At 42.0% G+C, this 20,168-nt stretch overlaps 1 protein-coding gene across 1 annotated transcript; it reads right to left on the bottom strand.

The window, feature by feature from the left end:
- Positions 1–302: 302 nt before the first annotated feature.
- Positions 303–19,705, bottom strand: ARHGDIB (Rho GDP dissociation inhibitor beta). Its single transcript, XM_070410645.1, has 6 exons — positions 19,552–19,705; positions 10,577–10,760; positions 9,563–9,646; positions 7,432–7,508; positions 3,563–3,626; positions 303–987 (listed from the first exon to the last, which is right to left on the bottom strand). The coding sequence occupies exons 2-6, from the start codon at positions 10,752–10,754 to the stop codon at positions 788–790; spliced, it is 603 nt and encodes a 200-aa protein (XP_070266746.1). The 5' UTR covers positions 10,755–10,760; positions 19,552–19,705; the 3' UTR covers positions 303–787.
- Positions 19,706–20,168: the final 463 nt, after the last annotated feature.

Here is a 20,168-nt window from a genome sequence, read left to right as displayed (position 1 = left end):
TCTGATTGGGGCCAAGATGACTGTGGAACTCCAAGAGACCCCATAGGCAGTGGGAGACATAAGTCTCAAGATCAGAAAAAACAACAACAAACTGTCATAGGATAAAACCATCAAATAAAACAAATTGCGATTTTCTTCTGTTCATATTTTGAAGGTTCATTGCCCATTGCAGGAACAGGGGACCCAAAGTGTTCCCAGGGATGTAAATGCCTCCTCTACTATGTCCTGCCCCACCCCCTCCCAGGAACCATCCAGTTACCATATTTGTTCAAACGAGGAAAGCAAGGAAATGAGAGCCTCAGTCAGGTCATACAATTGCTTTATTCTCACTCTCTTGTGCTGGTTAAGTGTCTCCCAGGAAAGATGAACCCACGAGGCAGGGAATGTGGCTAGGGACGTTCACTGAGCCAGCAGCAACCACAGAACAATCCAGGGGTGGGAATGAGCACTGGAACCCAAGGCAGAAGGGTTGTTAGTGATTCCTGGCCTCTCACTCCTCAAATGGGAATAAGAGAAGAAATATTTCGTGACTGTGCATTGAGGAACAGAACTTTGACGATCTGGCCATGATGGGGGATCAGAGTGGGCAGGACTGAAGCCTGGGTTTTAAGCGTCCAGTGTTAGGGATCACTCTAAGAGGGAGAGCGGGAGAAGATGCGTCAACAAGAGGATGTGAGGGGTGTTGGGGAAGGGGCCCAGCTGTGAGGAGGGGGGAGGACAGGGCGGTGAACACGGTGTAGAGGGTTCTTCCAGGTGGCAGGGCAGGGACAGGGATGAACAGATGTGCTCATTCTGTCCACTCCTTCTTAATGGACAGGTTCCACTCCCAGGTGAGGTGGTCGTGCTTGTCGTCATCGGTGAAGAAGGACTTGTTGTGGTAGGTGCCTCGGGCCAGCATGCCTTTGGGAGCCTCCTCAATCGGAGTCAGGAACTCATACTCCTCCGGCCGAGGCCCGTAGCTGCCAACCATAAACGTGGCTTTATCCACTGGGAAGAAAGGGAAGTTCGTTAGGGCAAGAGTCTGAGAGAGAAAAACAAACACTGCGGACTGGAGAACTTGGAGCACTGCTTACAGGGATCAAAGCCAAGAGCAATGGTGTCCAAGCCTGGCTACACATCAGGTTTACCTGGGCACCTTTTTTTTTGTTTTGTTTTTTTCTTAAAAAAATATTTTTTATTTGAGTGCCTTTTAATACTACAGTTTCCTTTGACCCAAAGACTATGGTTCAGTAACCTGCTGTGGGTCCCTAGAATCAGTGTTTTTAAAAAATAGCTGATTCCGAGTATCAGAAAAATTGCGGGATCAGTGCCCTAAATCAATGGAGATGAAGAATGTTTTTATGGAGATGTAGCAGATTATACCATAAAAAGGTCCCAGGTACGCCCTAACCGGTTTGGCTCAGTGAATAGAGCGTCGGCCTGCGGACTGAAGGGTCCCAGGTTTGATTCCAGTCAAGGGCATGTACCTTGGTTGAGGGCATATCACCAGCAGGGGGTGTGCAGGAGCAGCTGATCGATGTTTCTCTCTCATTGATGTTTCTAACTCTCTATTCCTCTCCCTTCCTCTCTGTAAAAAATCAATAAAATATATTTTTTAAAAAAAGTCCCAGGTAGTCAAAAGGCATAAAATTCCACTTATGAGGTAAGTAAGTCCTGGGAATGTAATGTACAGCCTGGTGACTATAGTTAATAATACCATACTGTATGTTTGAAAGTTGCTAAGAGGCCCCATTGTGTAATGGTTAGCACTCTGGACTCTGAAAGTTGCTAAGAGAGTAGATCTTAAGAAGATCTCATCACAAGAAAAAAATCGTTACTTTGTGTGTTGATGGATGTTAACTAAACTTATTATGGTAATCATTTTATAATATATACATATATCAAGTCATTATGTTGCACAACTAAAACTAATACAATGTTATATGTCAATTATATCTCAACCAAAAAAATTCAAACTAGTTGAGATCTGAGTTCTTTTCTAAGTCATAATATTTTGGGCCTCCATTTTTTTTATATAATTAACTTCAAGGATCTTTTATCTACAGACGATCATTTAATAAACACATCAATTGGGACAGATAAAGTAACAGCTGGTGACCAGAATGAACAGAAATCATGGATAGAATAATTTGAATGCAAGGGGAAAATCAATAATTTGATTTAAAAAAGTAAGAACTGGTTTTCTTATCCATTTAGGTACCCTATGTCTTTTGATTGGAGCATTTAATCCATTTACATTTAAGGTTATTATTGATAGGTATTTATTTATTGCCATTTTTATTCTTTATGCTTATTACAGCAGTCCATTTAACATTTCTTGGATGGGAGCAAATAGAGGGGGGTCAATGGAGGGAAAAAAGGGGACATCTGTAATGCTTTCAACAATAAAGATACATTTTTTAAAAAGTAAGAATTGGGACAAATGGTGCAAATAGCTAACCAACATTATTAGTAGGTGAATAACTGGAATGTATATTAAGAATCAGTAGGGAATTAGAAAGTGTAAATACAGGTAGGTAGGTAGGTAGGTAGGTAAGCAGGCAACATTTAATTAGCTTTTAAGTGTTGTGAATAAGTCTGAAGGAACAGCTACAGACACATCCTAGCCCTCTCCCCTCAGTGAGGCAACATAGTCTCCATGCCCAAAAGAAAATGAGAAACTGAACTCTATTTTTCATGAGACTAGGTATTGGCAAGACCAATTAAAATCTTTCAGGTCAACAATCTTCTGTGGGATCTGAGTAACGGAGTGTTTCTCTATGCAAATTTATCAGACAATTCCTCCCTCTCTCTTATTTATGGACTTGGTGGAATGGATGCATTACTGTATCACACCTCTGTGGGAAGAGAGCCCCTAAAGTAGAAAAGGACTGTCAGTGCTCCCATCAGGTTTTCACTCTTCATTTCCCTCTGCCCATACTCATGGCAGAGACCTGAGGCCAGGTTCCCAAGGCATGTACAGTTTAGGTACAACTTGTCAAGAATGGCTGCCGATTAAGCAATGCTATATTAGTTGTTTCGATTAGACAGCTTTTCTCAATCCCAGAAAGAATTTTTTTCTTTCTTTGTTTAGGAAATTAAGCACTGCCCTCCCCACACCCGCTACCTCACTCCTCCACCACTCCACCAACTCTCATTCCCATTAAACACAAAATGCCAGTGGATAGGTCTTTCCTGTTTTGGATTTCTCTGACACTCAGGTTTTATACCTGTGAACTGCTTTATTTATTTATTTGTTTATTTACTTTTGAGAGTACTTTTATGTACTTTATTTTATTCAATCTTATCTTGGTTACTCTTTCCATTTATGAGCAATAAAGTTGAATTCCAGAAGCTGAACGCCGAAGGTGAGTGGCTGACTCATCTAAACTATGTCTCCTGAAGGTAGGTCTTGCCATTAACATCTAGGTCAAAGGTATATGTGTGCCTTTGCCTAGGGTGAGAGTCCACAGCTTTTTATCAGATTCTGAAATGAGTCCATGCCTAAAACTTGCTAATAACCAGAACTTTAAGTATCAGTGAGAAGCAGATTTGGGGACAGTGTAAAGTATAGGTCACTTACCTTTCACCCCAGTCCGGTAGGTGTGCTGAACATATTTCAGGCCTGACACAATATCTCTGTTCACCTGTAGGTGGGAAGGACCCAAGCAATTCAGATTAAAGGGGTTCTTTCATTTTTCCTCATTATCTAGCCTGATCCTACCTAGCTGTCTTCTCTGAGCATAAGAAGACTGAAGATAGAGTTTAGAGTAAGGGTTATTATTATCATTTAGTGCAGTGATGGCGAACCTATGACACCTCTGACACGCGAACTCATTTTTTTGGTTGATTTTTCTTTGTTAAATGGCATTTAAATATATAAAATAAATATAAAAATATAAGTCTTTGTTTTACTATGGTTGCAAATATCAAAAAATTTCTATATGTGACACGGCACCAGAATTAAGTTAGGGTTTTTCAAAATGCTGACACGCCGAGCTCAAAAGGTTCGCCATCACTGATTTAGTGTGATGGTGTGGCAGAGTTGAAGAGAGGCGTTCACAAGACTCAATGTTGCCAATTTGGTTTTAATCATTGAAGTCTGTGATTTTGGGGTTTGTGAAGGGGAGTGGTTAATTAAAACACCGTCTCAATATTCTTCATTACACTTCTCCTTCCTCAATGGTCCGAAGAATGGTCTTGAGCTCCCTCTCCCTGATTCTACTAGCCAGAAGAACGTCCTTGTCTTAGGAAAGGTTACAATGCTACCAATGGAAAATATTGTGTAAATATCTGAAAATCCCAACCTGAGAAATGATCCACCTAGCCCATGAAAACCAAACAACAAGGAGAAAAGCTGTAATGGAAAATCAAGTCTAGGGGGTGGTTGTTCCTGTAATGTAGGTATAACTCGAGGTCTTGAGCTGAAAAGATGGGCCACAGGAAAGCATCCTCCCTATAGATAAATAATGGGTAAAAGCCACTGGTGTCTGGCAAGTACTTTGGATGTCTGTCATTTTCAGACGTCTGAGGTGGTGATACTTTCCCAAGCCTTTCAAAGAAAATTCACTAAGGCAGAATGAAAATATAAATAGTCCAAGTACTTTGTTTTTCCATTAGTCATTTTACCTCGGACTGAACTGGGTTGTCTCTTAATTTTATATGGTGATCATGTTTATACAAACAAATTAAATTGGTCATTGAGTCATTGGCTGGAAGGCTTGGTTAATTGTCCATTGATATGAAGAATGTAAGCATCTTTTAATAATTTCTCCCCAACAATAAGTATGGCTCCCTTTTTGTTTTGGACAGAATAATGAAATCAATCTCTCAGTGCTTCATTGTTTGTAATGAGGTAGCATTGCAGTGAACACTGCCAGCTTAGGTTCTAGACTGTCACTCAGTAAAATCTGTCCTATAAATCTATCAAAAGCAGATAAAATGAAAACATGCTGAAGAAATTGTGATATAACAAAACCCAACCTTTCTACTGACTCTGACTCCCCCATGTGGCTCATAGGAATAGGGAAAATGAATGGATCTTTCTAGAAGCCTCTAAGCTGGTCCCTTAGGCCTCATGGGAAATTGGTCTGGTGGAAATAAGACCTAAAATCAGGAATGATGGTGGCATAGGAATAAGGACTTCAAAACAAAGAGTTTCATATTTTTCTACTGCTTCATAAAATGTCCATTTTAATGTTTGATGTGGATAAAAAATATGAATATTCCTGGTATTCTCTTCTTCTGCCTGGACGCCCTTCCCTATATCTCTCCACACCAGGACAAAGAAGCCTTCGGGATGGGAATGGAAGTGAGAACTGTGGAAGTCAGACACACTACCATTTCCTTAAGAGACAAAAGAAAGAAAAGCAGAAACTAAAAGAACCATCACAGGCCAAATTTTGGAAGAGTGTTGTAAAATTTGGGGGGAGAAAGAGAACACCGAGAGCAACTAAGAGACATAAAAAAAGAGGGTTTTAGGATATGTTGCTGGTGTTATACATGCAAACTTTGTTGGACAGTCTTCAAGAGACATCAGCATAGAATTAAATTGCTTTTTATTTTTATTTTATTTATTTTTTATTTTTTTGTTAATCCTCACCTGAGGATAATTTTTTTCCATTGATTTTTAGGGAGAATGGAAGGGAGAGGGACAGACAGAGAGAAACATCAATGTGAGAGAAACACATGGATTGGTTGACTCCTGCATGAGCCCCAACCAGGGCCAGGGCAGGGGAGGAGCCTGCAACCAAGGTACCTGCCCTTTAGCAGAATTGAACCCAGGACCCTTTGGTCCACAGGCCAACACTCTATTCACTGAGCCAAACCAGCTAGGGCTTAAATTGTTTTTCAATTATTTTTCATTTTGAACTGGTGTTCCTTATAACTGGAGCTCCATGCTGGAATGGCCACAGGGTAGTTCAACTTCATGGGGGTTGCCTCTAGAGACAAGGCCACACCCCTGAGGCAGATGGGAGTTGAGACTCAACTTTTGTGTCCTCCTCCTCCATCACCTTAATGTGTAGCCCTGACTACTGAGGCCCCCACCACCGGTTTCCCCCTTGGTCTCCCCACAGACCAGAAGCACATGTTCCACACCTTTCTTTCTCATCTCATTCACATCACCATTTACCTGTCATGATTCATTTCATGTGATAAAAACTGGCTTACTAAATTGACAGATTAAGGCAGTAGTGGTAATGATTAAAAATTGGATTGGCCAGTCATTGTTGCTCAGTGGTTGAGCATCGACCTATGAACCAGGAGATCACAGTTCAATTCCAAGTCAGGGTACATGCCGGGGTTGCGGGCTTGATCCCCAGTGTGGGGCGTGCAGGAGGCAGCCGATCAATGGTTCTCTCATCATTGATATTTCTATCTCCTTCTCCCTCTCTCTCTCCTGTCCTCTCTGAAATCAATTTTAAAAAAATATACATATTTTTTAAAAAATTGGGCTACTGTGTAACCTATTTTAGGCACATTGAGACACAATGCCTTACCAAATTCTCAGGTGCATTAGTAATAAATAGTACTGCAGGAAACCAGGGAGTGAACCATAGCTCAGTGCCTATTATAGAGTAAGTATTAACAAATATTTTCAGAATGAAACTATTTTGAGGCATATTTGTATGTGGTGGAGAGTGATTGTTCATGGGCCCCAAGTCACCCTGCACCCAAGAGGAAGAAGGGTCTGGTGTGCAAATAAAGAAGGAGGTGGGGCTTTCCTTGGTGGAGCCCAGGCCCTGGAGAGTATGACTGGGTGAGAATGAGGGCAACCAAGGGAAATATAAGCAATTGAGAGTAAACAATGAATTTCTGACCTATTTGTTTTCAAAGTCAAGGTTATTTTTCTCCTTGATTTGGCTGCTCACTGGGACATGCACCTATTCATTATATGTCAGTTTATCTCCTATTTAGTTTTGTGCTTATCTGCTCCATAACTAAATTGTAATTTCCAGTTACTTATCAGGGCCCTTGGCTTTATATAATTATTGAGCAATTAGAGCTGTTCTATTTTCTTTTCCTATTAATTAATTCACCTATCTCTCAATAAATATTCACTAAATATCTACCATTTACAAAGTTTTGTGTGAATGGTTGGAAAGGAGGGATATAAAATCCCTCCCTATCTCAAGGTGCTTAGGCAGTATAGGGGAGAAATGACATACATGGTACAATACAAAGCGGTGTGTGCTTTATGGATGGGAGTATTAGGAGTTCACAGAGAGAGGCTTAGTAATCAATGACGGAGATTCTGCTTGGGAAAAGGCAGGAGGAAAGGGTGGGTCTCAATGGGGGGAGCCCAGAGATGGGGAGAAGAAAATCTATCTCCAGGGGAAAAAAAGAAAAGACAAAGTTTGCCAACATGATAATGCAAGAAATTTGATTTTTCCTTTCTTTGATTTTAGGAAGCATTTAAACTTTGTCAAAGATGTAGAGCAAGATACTTACTTTGAAGCAAATTTTCACTCTGTATTCAACACCTTCCTTTAGCACAAAAGTTTCTTTTTTGAGGGCTTGGAGGTCCCCTGTAGAAGTAAATTTAGAAAGAGTTTATTCTCCTCAGAAGGAGGTACAAAAGTAGATGAAGTTCAAGCTCCAGAGCTATCTGCTGGGTCCATCATGGCTTACTTGGCCCTCAACTCTAAGGATATTTGAGATTAGTGGCTGTGCAAACGCACACTTGAAATGCCTGAAATCTTACAGGCAGATATGAAAGAAATGTGTTTTAGTTTGACAACAACCCTGAGAAGATACCAAGCATTACCAGTAATGAGTTATGTACAAAAATGTCTTTTCTAATTGTTCAATAATAGAAAACAAGTTTTAATCAACCACCCTAGAGGACAGACTGGACTATCTCTCTAGTCTCTCTATTGAACATGACATTGCATACACGTGACCAAACAAAAAAAATGATGAAAGAATTGAAGAATATACCCCTACACTTCAAATAAAAAAATATAGGAAAAGCATTGTATAAGAATACCAGCTACTTACGTTTTTTAAGATTTGGTCATGTTTGTGGTCATTTTCTAGCTTTTAAAAGTGTACTTATTTTGATTCCTTTCTATCATTCCAAATACATGTTTGCTTTTGTACTTAATTTTGCATTTGCAATTTCATGTTAGTTTTCCTAAGGAGATCACTTAAGTCATAAAAGCTTCGGGCTCCATAAAACTGGGATCTGCCCTTAATCCCTGCACCCTGGTCAGAAGATAATCATTGTCTGTACATCTCCCGATGTGGACTTGTATCCTTGGACACTGAGGAGTGAACGTGTGTGTGTTTTGCACTGCTCTGTGCACATGCTTCATGCACAGGCTGGTACCAGCACCCTATATATATCTGCGATTCACCTCAGTAGCTTCTTGGTTACAGAAAACCACATTTGGGTTTCCTGGTGCTGGGAACAGGGACAGGGACCAACTCTTCCCTGTAATAACATCAAGCAAGACCTTTTAAAAAAAAGAACAAGTTTCCTTCACACTCATTCAGGCCTTATCTTACAAAATGAATGTTGTATCTGGTCACATTACACAATTGCACACAGGAAGAGGCCCAAGTCCCAGAGAGAGAGAGAGAGAGAGAGAGAGAGAGAGAACACAAGTGTCTCTCCTGGAGAGATGCTAGACCGTGGGGGTAGTTGAATTTGTGTGTCTGCTCTAACGATTTCAGTTGAAGAGGAAGTATCTTCTCAGCCTCTGATTTCCTCTCTCTGACAAGCCCATATAAGGCAAAGAGTGGATATGTTCTGTGAGAGGGGAACTACTTGCTGCTAAGCCTCTCTGTTCCAGAGCCATGCATTGCTCTGTCTCAAGGGTTCACTTTTTAAATCTGGTGATACTTTTTTTTCTTTTTATTAAAGACCTGCCTTTACTCGTCCAACCTCCCAGCTCTGTGGCCCTTTCCTTATTTGTCTCAGATCCCCACTTCCCGCCCCTCCCTCCCCCCACCTAATACCTGCCTTCCCAGCCTCTCCTCTGCTCAAGACTTAAGTCTCGGGAAAGGCCTTGACCCTGGTTTACAGTAAAGTGAAAGAAAATAACATCTTAATTTGTACATATTTTTGAAGGGTTGGGGAGTTGCTTATTTAAAAGAATCAGAGCTTTAAGTTAAAATAATATATATTTGGCAGTGGAATTCCTAGCATTATTCAGGAGGCCTTAGATTGCTTCTTGCTTTCAGGCTATAATTGCTGCTATAAGATCAATATTGTCTCTGACTTTTAGATTGTGTAAATATTACAATTTCAGAAGCATACAGCTTCTTAATGTTTCCATCTTTTTAGTAATTTCCATAGGAATTCTGCCATCATGTGCAGATAAAAATCTGAAGTAAATCTGACCCAAGTAAATATATTGAGTTCCTATGCCTGCACTCTCTTCAATTAGAGACAGAGGTTGGCTGTCATGAAGCATGGTCAATACTGCGTTCCCCAAGAGCAGGGTTTGTGAACTGGTCCCAGAACATGTATCTCAGGGGTTCACCTTACAAGTTTCCCTTTTCTGAGGGGACAAAGAGCAAGTTTTTCCAGTGATTTCATTAGCTCCCTTTGAACAGTACAGATGTGTCCACTTACCAGTGAGGTCCATGGTGATTGGTCCTGGAGCACTCTCACAAACCAGGGTAAGGCGGGTGACAATGACATTGGGGGCTTTGGGGTCTGCAGGATTCAAAAGGAAATGTAAGCATAAGGAAGAGACATGTATCTATGTGTGTGTGCACATATGTGTTTGTGTTGTGTGTGTGTGTGTGTGTGTGTGTGCATGCATTTCAAGTAGGAGAGGAAGAATATAAAAAGAAAGGTGAGAACTTGATCTAAAGTAGAAATAGAAGTGTATATGGTAGGATTACCATGCTTCATCACAATGGCCTTATAAATTACAGCGATGTTATTCTCTGCTTTGGGCACTTGTAGGTCCTAATTATAAACAGCCAATATTTTCTGAGTGATTGTGGGTGAGGTACTCTGCTAGTTGGGCACTGTTCATCCATATCTTTGGGCCACGTCTTAGTATGCTACAGCGTATGTGGAAGTGATGAATGGTTAGGTAAGGAGTATGAATGAGAATGAGAAGACAGAGAAAAATGTGAGAATGGAGAGAATATAATTCTAAACGGTAAACTGAAATTCTTTCTAAATCAGGGGTGGGCAAACTTTTTGACTCGAGGGCCACAGTGGGTTCTTAAACTGGACGGGAGGGCCAGAACAAAAGCATGGATGGAGTGTTTGTGTGGTCTAATATAAATTCAAAGTAAACATCATTACATAAAAGGGTACGGTCTTTTTTTTTTTTTTTTTTTAGTTTTATTCATTTCAAATGGGCCGGATACGGCCCGCAGGCCATAGTTTGCCCACGGCTGTATCTAAATCCTCCCCATGTGTTATCTTTTCTTGTTTCAATGCTAACTTGCAACTCTTCTCCAAAGAAGACTTAATTATACAGTTCACCACTTTATTCACATGTAGATCGTGATTCATTCATTTAACCCTGGAGGCACTTGGTACGCTTTCCTTGGCCCTGCTGCTGAGTAGCTGAAATGTATGTCTTCTCTGGGACCCTCCACCTGGCCCCCAACCCCATACACACACCTACTACCACAGGGCCATCCCCAAGGAGCGTTTTCTTGTACTTAGTTAGACTTTCGTCATCTTTGTCCATCTCCTGCAGCTCTTGTAGGGACTTCTGAGGTGGAGGCTTATAATTGAGCTTCCCGTCCAGGTCATCCTCCTCCTCCTCCAGTTGTGGTTCTGGTGCCTTTTCAGTCATTTTGATCTATTTCAGAGAGAGAGAGAGAATGATAGTCCATTAGCCAAAGTCAGTGGATCTGAACATTTGTAAGGGTGTTGTTAGCATTATCTTTGCCCTAATGGACTTCCATAGTTGTGATTTTCCCCTAATTTCACCTCATTACATTTCATGAATTATGAATATAATGCATTCCAGTCTTTTCCCTGCCAAGCCTGAATTTGTTGGTATTATAATGAGTACCCCCTATTCACTGAATTAAACAGACAAAAGAAAAGTTCGTTTGTGAATTATATGCTACAAGTGAAGCAACATAGCACAAGCAGGTCTGAATAATGAGCCAATAGCATCTGTTTGAATAGTTATAGAAATTATCACAGTCCTCCAAATCCAGCCAGCCTTGCTAGTGTCGAAGCTCTCAGCATGTACAATCCTGCATATGATGGTTTCCTGAGACCGGTGGAGAGCTTGCCAAAGGAAGTTGGCTTCTTTCCATTAACTGACTCTTCCCCGAACTCCTGCAATACCTCAAAGGTAACTCATGAGAAATTGTAGGCCCCCCATGATACCTGCCTGAGGTGTCTGAGTGGTTTCCACTCAACACAGCTAATAATTTCTCGAGCAGGTATTAGGCTCTATGTTTCTCTTGAATATTCAATAACACTTGACTACTTCAGGTATTTTATAAACATTCATCAGTTGATTTACTAGGTTCTATATCTAAAGATCTTCTGTTCTTCTGAAATGACACAATATAGCAAAGGACTCTAAATTTTTCTAGACAAAACTGCAGCTATGACTTTTGTATCCCTCCACTGATCTCCCTTTTCTGGACCCACTTCCCCTTTAGTACCTCCCACCCCTCCCCAGATTTCCAGTGACCTTATGCTCCAAGACCTCTCCTGAGCATACCCTGGAGTCTATCTTCTTCCATCATCATCTACATTTACTCATTTTGTGTTAAAAAAAAAAGGGAGGACAGATCTAATAAAAGTATTCATGCTTAAGTGTTAATGACTGGATAACAGGCTTAAAATTTATTCCTCTTAAGGCAGGTATAGCCAGAGCTTTCAGAGCTGAAATGAACTTTAGAGATGACATATTCCAACCCTTCATTTAATCATTGAGAAAGTTGAATCCAAGAAGGTAAGAGAATTGCCCAAGTTCACATGGGTGGATGAGATGCAGTGTCCTCATAGAGAGGGAAAAAGTCTGCTGGAAGAATTTCAGGCTCCATGACGGGCCCAGTGGCTGGAGCTGTTTGGGCAAACAGATCATTTTCTGATTTCTATCAGTTCTACCCTGAGGGTAACTCCTTCTCTGCCTCTGGGTAAATGTGTCATTGCTCCAAAATGGCACAAAGTAAGACAATACCTGTCACCTCTCACCCCGAGTGACTCTGCAAACTCCTGTAAGGTGCCCTGACAGTAAAGTTATCTCTGGCCAAAATCAGTTGTGGTTTTTAGTTTTAAGGTCACTATCCTTGGCAGCAGGAAGAAAAATAATTTGGAAATAAAGCCCCCCATAAAAGTAACTTTAAAAGAAAAAAAGAAAGAAAATGGTATCTCTTGGCTCACTGATTCTCTTCCAGTAAAATAACAAGCCAAACACGATGAGCTTGATCAACTCTGCAAACAGTATCGCAATGCCCAGGTCCACTTCCTGTACAGGAAGGAAACCCATAGGCCTGTTCCTATGGCAACTTTTGCCTCGGCTGAAGAGCCAGCACCACTCAAAGCTGAGCTTCTAGAGAACAGCACAATAAACACAGTGACCAACTCAGCTCATGTTCCGAACAACACTTAGGGAAAATGAATGGACTGGTTGGAAAAACAATGAAGGATGCAGTGGATAGAGGTTGTAGGTTGTGGATAGTTTGAGGACAATCATTAAGGGGCAGATGAAGAGCAACCCAGAAGAGACCAATCAGATGAGACATGTTCTCTTCTTCTGTCCCAGAAGCCTGGCCAGATCCCCACGGTGGTGGTCACATAACAAACCTGTGGATGAAGGATCAGGAAGGCTATTTGCACAAGAGGGCATCTCAGCCCACATGGACGGGCCTTTCTGGAATATGTTGTTTGCTTCTAACAAGTCACCTGCTTGAAGCCTTAACTATTAGACTTCCCACCCGGCCTCTAACTAGCTCAAGGCTATCTCAATAACCTATAGGGAATTGTAATTCTATACCCTAGAATCTCAATTTTGAAATGAGAATAGGAGAGAGATTAAGAGGAGCAGAGAGATGGAGACAGAGAAAAATCTGGTCTGGGACAGGAACTGCTAACCTCTAACAGTATGATGATCATTGTCAAGTCAATCTATCTGTCATCTAGATCTTGATCTTCTCATTAGTAAATATGAGACTTATATCAATTCTATAAAAATGAGACACCAATTTATTTAAAGACATAGAAGAGCAGAAGATAATGTGGGGTTACTGTATGAATTTATTGTAGTCAAAAGGAGAACATTCAGGACCACACAAAAATAATTTGGTTTAATTATATAGCATAGGAAAAAGAGATAATCCAAAACCAGCTCTCTCTGGTAAGTTGATTAGAAAAAGATGAAAATATCTTACTATAGCAAATAACAAACTGGAGAAGTAGTTCTCAGGAAAAGCCCCTTTGAAGCAAAATTAAAGTCAGAAAAAATTGGTGAGCACCTACTGTTTGCAAGACACTGTTTTAGCACATACCAATGCTGAAGTTACTCTTCAAAGTGAAGAAGGAGCCCTAGGCGGTTTTGCTCAATGGTTAGAGCATTGGCCTGTGGACTAAATGGTCCCATCGATTCCGGTCAAGGGCACACTTGATCCCCAGTGGAGGGCATGCAGGAGGCAGCCAATCAATTATTGTCTTTCATCATTAATGTTTCTATCTTTCTCTCCCTCTCTCTTCTACTCTGAAATCAATAAAAACATATTTAAAACAAAGAGACAAACAAAGTGGAGAAGGGATTGGAGGATGAACAATCTACTCATACTAAAAAAGGCCCAGCTGGTTTGATTGATTTTTGGAGATTGCAGATCTTTTTAAACATATAATAAAAGTCATGGTCCTCATAAAAAAGGAAGGAATAAACCAATGAAATTGTGCATGCAATCCAGGGGTTCATGGACCCCCGAGGTACTTCATACACTTCACTCGAGTCCAAGATTAGGAACATAACTTTGAAACTATAACTTTTGGAAATATGAAACAAAGAGTTAAGAAAGTTTCCTTCTCTCTCAGACCTGGTAGATCAAAGACACAACTTGGCCTCAAGCTAAGGATCAAGTTCATGAACACAAAACGCTGGGTGTATAGAAGCAGGAAGAGATATCAGGAAGCCTCTTCATCTGAGGGAACATGACTGCAAAGCCTGGACTGAAAGCAAAGGTGCCCAGGGAGCAGGTCTTCAGGAGAAGAGTCCTGTGGTCCATCTACTTGATTTTGGATTCTGATCTCTTCACTGAATTAAGCCTTATCAGGCATGGGTTTTGTTCTGGCTTTGCTGCTAAGTAGCTGTGACCCCACCCAGCAAATGTTCCAACCACTATGGATCTCTTTCCTCGTCTTCGGAGGTGACGTGTGAGAGCAGACCATATCTCAGTGCTTTCCTTTTCTAAGGCCTCTATCTACATGTTTCTACTGACTTGAAGTCAGTGAGGCTGGCATTCAGTTACCTTATTTCTGTTACTGAGTATTTAAGAGACTACATTTCTATGTTGTATTTCAAATTTATGTGAATTCCTCAAAGGTGCTACATTTTAAATTTCACAGTTTATCTCTGAGGAACCTTGGATTCTCCCAAACCCCAGCTATATTGGTTTATATACTTTGCTGACCATTTCCCAAACTATGTATTTGTGTATATTTATCCACAAGTGTCAGTTTTCTTTCAGGTGCTTATTAAAGTTAAATCAAAATTTGATGGAAATTCTATAGACCGTTTTCTAATCTCATCATCTAAAGAATAATTGAATTTATTGGTGATGATCATTATAATAACTATCTTACAGTGCTAAATGCTTTCATGAGGTTTACCTCACCTCATGTAGTGCTCACTACAGATCAGGAAACTCTTCTACGGATTCAGGTACATAACCTGCCTAAGAAGACATATTGTGTAAGGGGCAGAGTGTGGGTTGTCTGACCTTCAGCTACTTCGCTCTGTTGCTTCCATTATCTTTATTAAGGAGTAACAATAAAATTATAAAGCACGTCAGTCATTTTAGGAATCCATCCAGGGTGCACAGGCAGAGGTAAATGCTTCTTTGCCCCACTCTGTAGGGATGGCTTTAACAAAGCAAGGAAGTGGCACTTACGGAAGGTTTCAGTGCAGCTCTGCCCCGTGTCCCCTTGGGCAAGCCTCTGAACCCCTCTGAGCTCCAGGTTCATCCTCTGCAAAATGAAATCTTTGCACTAGAAGGTCTCGGAGGCCCCTTCTTAGTCCAATGATTCGAATGCTCCCTAATGTAAAGAAGTCTATGAAATGAGAAAGAAAAAGAGGAAGTGGAGGTGGGGTGGGGGAGCACCCAGCCCATCAGCAGAACATCTGGCCGGGCTTTTCACACCTTCCAGCTTGCCCACTGTTTCACAAAGAACAGGGTTTTGCTTGCTTCTTTCATTGATGTTGTCTTTGACTTTGGTTCTTTACACAGAAAAGTGAAATGGAGAATTAACAATTATATATATTTAACGAGGTTAAGGTGGACTGTGTCACATGATGGCTTTTTAAATGTGCTTACTGTTTGAGTTATCTCTATTTTCTACATTTGGTATAATTAATCCTATACACTGATGAGTTTTCACAGTGGAAACTTCACACCTCCAGGCCTGCTATTCAGTGAAACAATGACAAGGATTAGATGTGGTGAGGTGGAGGCTTAATCATTTCCTCCTCAATTAAAACACCTAATTAAATTAAGATGGTTACTCATGGCATGAGTATGACATAGCACAAATCGATGTTTTCACTTGCAGATTCAGTGGAATTTCCAAGGTATTGAAAGTGAAATACACTTACGAACTGGCAACAATCTCAGGATAGAGCACACTGTCTGGTTCATTAATGCAGTTCCAAATAATACGAGGGCAAGGAAAGGTGAAACTCTCTGAGTTTAGAGGAAACAAATCACCTGGTAAATTCAGGGAAAGGTAAGTTTCACGTCTCCCGGAGCATGGACTTTGAGTCTGATGGGTCAGAGATTCAAACTGTGGTTTGCTCTTGAATTAGTATAGAATTTAAGCAAGTTATTAACCTCACTGAGCCCACGTTTTAGCATCAGTAAATGGGAGTACTCATCTTTCTTTATGGGGTTGAAGAGTAGGAGAAAATACATGAAAAGTTCTAGGACAATACTGACCAATAGTAGATGCCCAATAACTATCCATTCCCTTCCTCTCCTCCCTTCCCTGCAGTGCTGTCTATTTTGTTGCTCAGCTCCGATGAAGAGGTAACTGACTGCCCAGGCACCAAACGCTTTCCCTTCCATCTGCAGTGTTGACCCTGTCCACTCCTTCCTCCTTAAAAATAGATGTTGTTTCTTTGAGGAGTACAGAAGAGACATGAAGTCCTGGGAATTACAAAGATTGTTTATTAACGGAATCAACCTTAACATGGGACTGTCACTATTTTATTTCTTTAAAAAAGCTTCCACATGAAGAATTTAATTTTAGATTCTATTTTTTTTTTTTTTTTTTTGCTCCCTATCATAATTGAAGCCAGAGGTCACCCTGCAAGGATGAGGAAGGCACAGCTAATGGAGAGAATTCCCTCTGACTCTGGAGCAAAACACTGTGGGGACTTGACTCGTGTCCCAAAGTTGCCAGATCATGCATCTAGAAGCGCAGACCACAGATATTAGATAAAGGAGGTAGAGACAAGGAGGTGGGGGAGAAATGTGGAAGTAGCAGACAAGGGGATTTCCATCGGAGAAGTACCTGTGGAAGTAAGCATCAGCATTCTCCAATCCCCCTCCCCACCTCCCACCCCCATCATCTCCACTCCCCGATGACTGGATGACTGATTCAGCCCTACTTTCCCCATATCTGGGGCTGCAGCTCTGGAGCAGGGCGTGGAGGGTCAGGCCACCTCTGAAGCACTGCCAACATTTCAGAGCCAGTCAGGGATTTGGCCTGCTTTGCTGCCTGCTTGGTGATTGGGCTTATTCAGGGCATCCAAGTCTACCCTTGGGACCTCAGAGTTTCTGCGCTTTGGAGTCCTCCCTGGAGTCTCCGTATTCCCTAGTGACAAGGAGGAATCGCTGCTTTCTGGGGTCCTCAGGGCTGCTCTCTACCACCTCAGCTCCAGGAAGAACATCTGAAACTGCAAAGCTGTGTGAAAAGAACCAATCCAGCGCCTGAGAGGACAAGGCCTGGTTAGAGACAACGAACACTACAACCAATCCCGAGAGGGTCCAAATTACTGGAAGCAGAATTCTTTAACATTTCCTTTGGCGGGAGAAACAGTACATTATTTCTTGTCCATGCGTTCATAGCAATATATACTCTTCTGACCCAGACTCATATGCAAAAGGAGGGAGAACTGAATCCTCCTTAAACTTTTCTCTGTGTCTACCATGTGAAGTCACTGTGCTAGGCATTTTCATAAATATTTATTTTAAGTAATCTTTAAAGAAAACTGCATTAAGGAAGCCACTATTAGGCAAAAGACTATACTGTAGTATCTCAACACATTTACCGGTTTAAATGAAGCATGAAAAAGTAGACAGAAGTAAAGCCTTTTTTTTTTTTTTTAAATGACCACTTGTGCTTAGAATATGTCCTTTTAAGAAAACCCACGTGAATTTTTACCAGCTCTGGTTGTGGAAACCAGAGAGTGGAACACAGCACAGAGCCATCGAGTGCTTATTGAATGAATCAATGTCGAAGTTTCAGTAGCAGCAGGAGACCCATCTCTGGGTTTGCCAGTGTGGACTCCAATCTAGAATCCTGGGAGGTGATACCACTGACCCAGGAACAGGATGCTCAGAATGTGGGGTTAAAGGAAATTGCTCCCATGGGACATTTCCTAAAATGTTCTTCGGAGGCACTGTAGCTGTGTCGCCACCCCCAACCCCTACACATACCAGTATGTGACTTTAGTCGAATCACGAAACACTTCCGAGGCTTGCTGTCCTCCCTGTGTCCAGGATTCAAACGTAAAATTTCTAACACCAGGCCCAACTCATGGAAGGCACTCCACACAGGTTGGCTCTGTTTCTCAGTGGGCCTATCTGTTCCTCCCCAGGGCCGCTCTCGTCCTGTGAGCTGAAGTTGGGCACTTACTGTGCTCCCACAAACTGGCCCAAATTTTTCTGCCACATTGACTTTGCCCGTCCGAGCTTCCACTGAGAGCAGAACCTTGATGTTGCTCGGAGCATGCTTCCCTAAGAGCAAACGCATGCTCCCCCAAACAAGGAAGAGACCAATTTCAGTGCCAGGAAGATGCCAGCCAGGTTTGGCTTGGCTCTGACACGGTCATTTCCCATACATTGGCCTGTGTAGCACGGATGGAGACTGAACCGTCCTCTGAGAATTTCACACATCTCACCAAAGGAAGATGATCTCCTTCCTGTGTTTGTGTCATATCTGGATCAGGAGGGATATTTTCTTGTAAACTGAACAAAGCAAAGCAATGGCAAACAAGAATGATACCTGCCTGTGACTGACCCCTCGATGCTCCTTGGGTGGTCATTCCTGCCGTGAGAACCCAACAGGCTAGCCCTGATTTCAGGGGCTCTTGGGCTCTGTGGGAACGGGTGACTATAGGAACTCCATGTGAGAACAGCCCGCCTTACCCCCACCATGAACAGGAGACCAGCTCAGGGTTTATCCCTCCCATCATCCCACAAGTTACCCTACAGCTAGAGTTTAATTACAGGCTCTGTTTAGAAAACATGCCGATGGGGACATCCTTGAAAAAGGAAGCAAGTATTTCAGGTCATGCCTCAAGCACTTCTAATGGCGGCCAAGCTCAGACCAGTTCATTTTGAAAGCCCATGGACCAGGTGTCCTAGCTGGGTCCACTTGGATTTTTCTAGAATCTAGCTCTTACTGTTCAATGTTTCTCTCAGATGTAAAGATTTTATTTTTTTTGTTTTTGGCAACAACAGCAATTACCTTTCTACCCATCTCACCACAGGAATTTAACAAGAGGTGCTTGTGCGTGGTAGAAATTCTATGCCTGTAGGACCGACGAGTAAATAACAGTGCATTCTATCCACCGTGCTTCCTCCTTATAGTTAGATCCCCTTGTAGACCCTAAGGGAGGCTTTCACTCTGCATTTCTCTTGTATCCCCAGAACATTCTTTAGTGGAAGGCAGTTTAATGTTTGACAGCTTTGAGCCACTTTTTCCCCCCTTTTCAACCAGTCTCTTTAAGTCTACTTAAAAACAGGAAACCACACATCTCCACCCCAGCACCACCCCGCCATCCTCCAGCACCATCCGTTTCAGCTTGGATCTATAGTCTTTTTGCCTCTGAGCCTGGCCAGATGCCTGCTCCCACCTAGTGGAAACCCCTCCGGACACTCCCCAGGGGTTGTACATGCAGCCCTTGTCCAGGACATTCAGGATTTGGTCTCCTGGGCTGCACGCACTCTCTCCTCCCTCACCGCGCTGTCCCTCCTGAGTCATTGCTACCATTCCTGGCTCTGACTTCCCCTTCTCTGCAGAACTGTTCCAGCAGCCTCCTTAGTACATTCTTATCATAAAGTTTGTTTTAAAGAGGAACTGCCCCTCTAAAAAGAGAATACACTGGAAAGGGCTGTAGCCTGTTCTCTGCGCCCACCTGGAGCCTTCCCCAACCCCCCAGTATTTCAACTTACATTCAATATGCTTCACGTCTCTGTCCGGGGTGCCTCTGTCTCTCAACTCTGACTTCTGAGCACTGGCAGTTAGAACAGGAAGGAAGTTACTGAGAAAAAAAAAAAAGGTTTTAAAGCTACTAGAAGAGGAAACTCTGGGCTGTCTCAAATCCTGTTCTGCACGGCATATCTCTTGATCAGCGAACTCTGAGCAGCATTCTTGTCCCTTAATGGCACATGTGGGAGCATGACCGCCCATGTGAACATGGATATGCATGAATGTTCATGCAAGGGTGTGGAGGCTGCAGCCGGGAGTGCTATGAATAATTGAGCGATGTGGCTACAAATCAAGTCATTTCAGTGCAGGCGCTTACTGAGGCTCCTGGTCTAAAACCAGCAGCAATAATTCCCTCAGGCTTCACTCTGTATCACTAACGTCTGTTCCTGCGGGGTCTCTGCCAGCTCCTTTATATCAGCCAGATTTGTTGAGAGTCTGCTGGCAGCGAATGTAGGGTGCTAGGAAGTTATGAACGTTAACTGCATATATTTGGCCCTACATTTTAAAATGTGTCCTCAAACAGATTTTTAGAGGTTTGTTGGACATAGTTTCAAGATGTAGCTCTGTATTACAGGGCAAC

The sequence above is a fragment of the Myotis yumanensis genome, unplaced genomic scaffold, assembly GCF_028538775.1.
Source record: "Myotis yumanensis isolate MYYU_CA2020_CCGP unplaced genomic scaffold, mMyoYum1.0.hap1 SCAF_3, whole genome shotgun sequence".
Lineage (NCBI taxonomy): Eukaryota > Metazoa > Chordata > Mammalia > Chiroptera > Vespertilionidae > Myotis > Myotis yumanensis.
The sequence above is the reverse complement of the archived record's forward strand: the minus strand, read 5'-3'. Positions and strand labels throughout refer to the sequence as shown.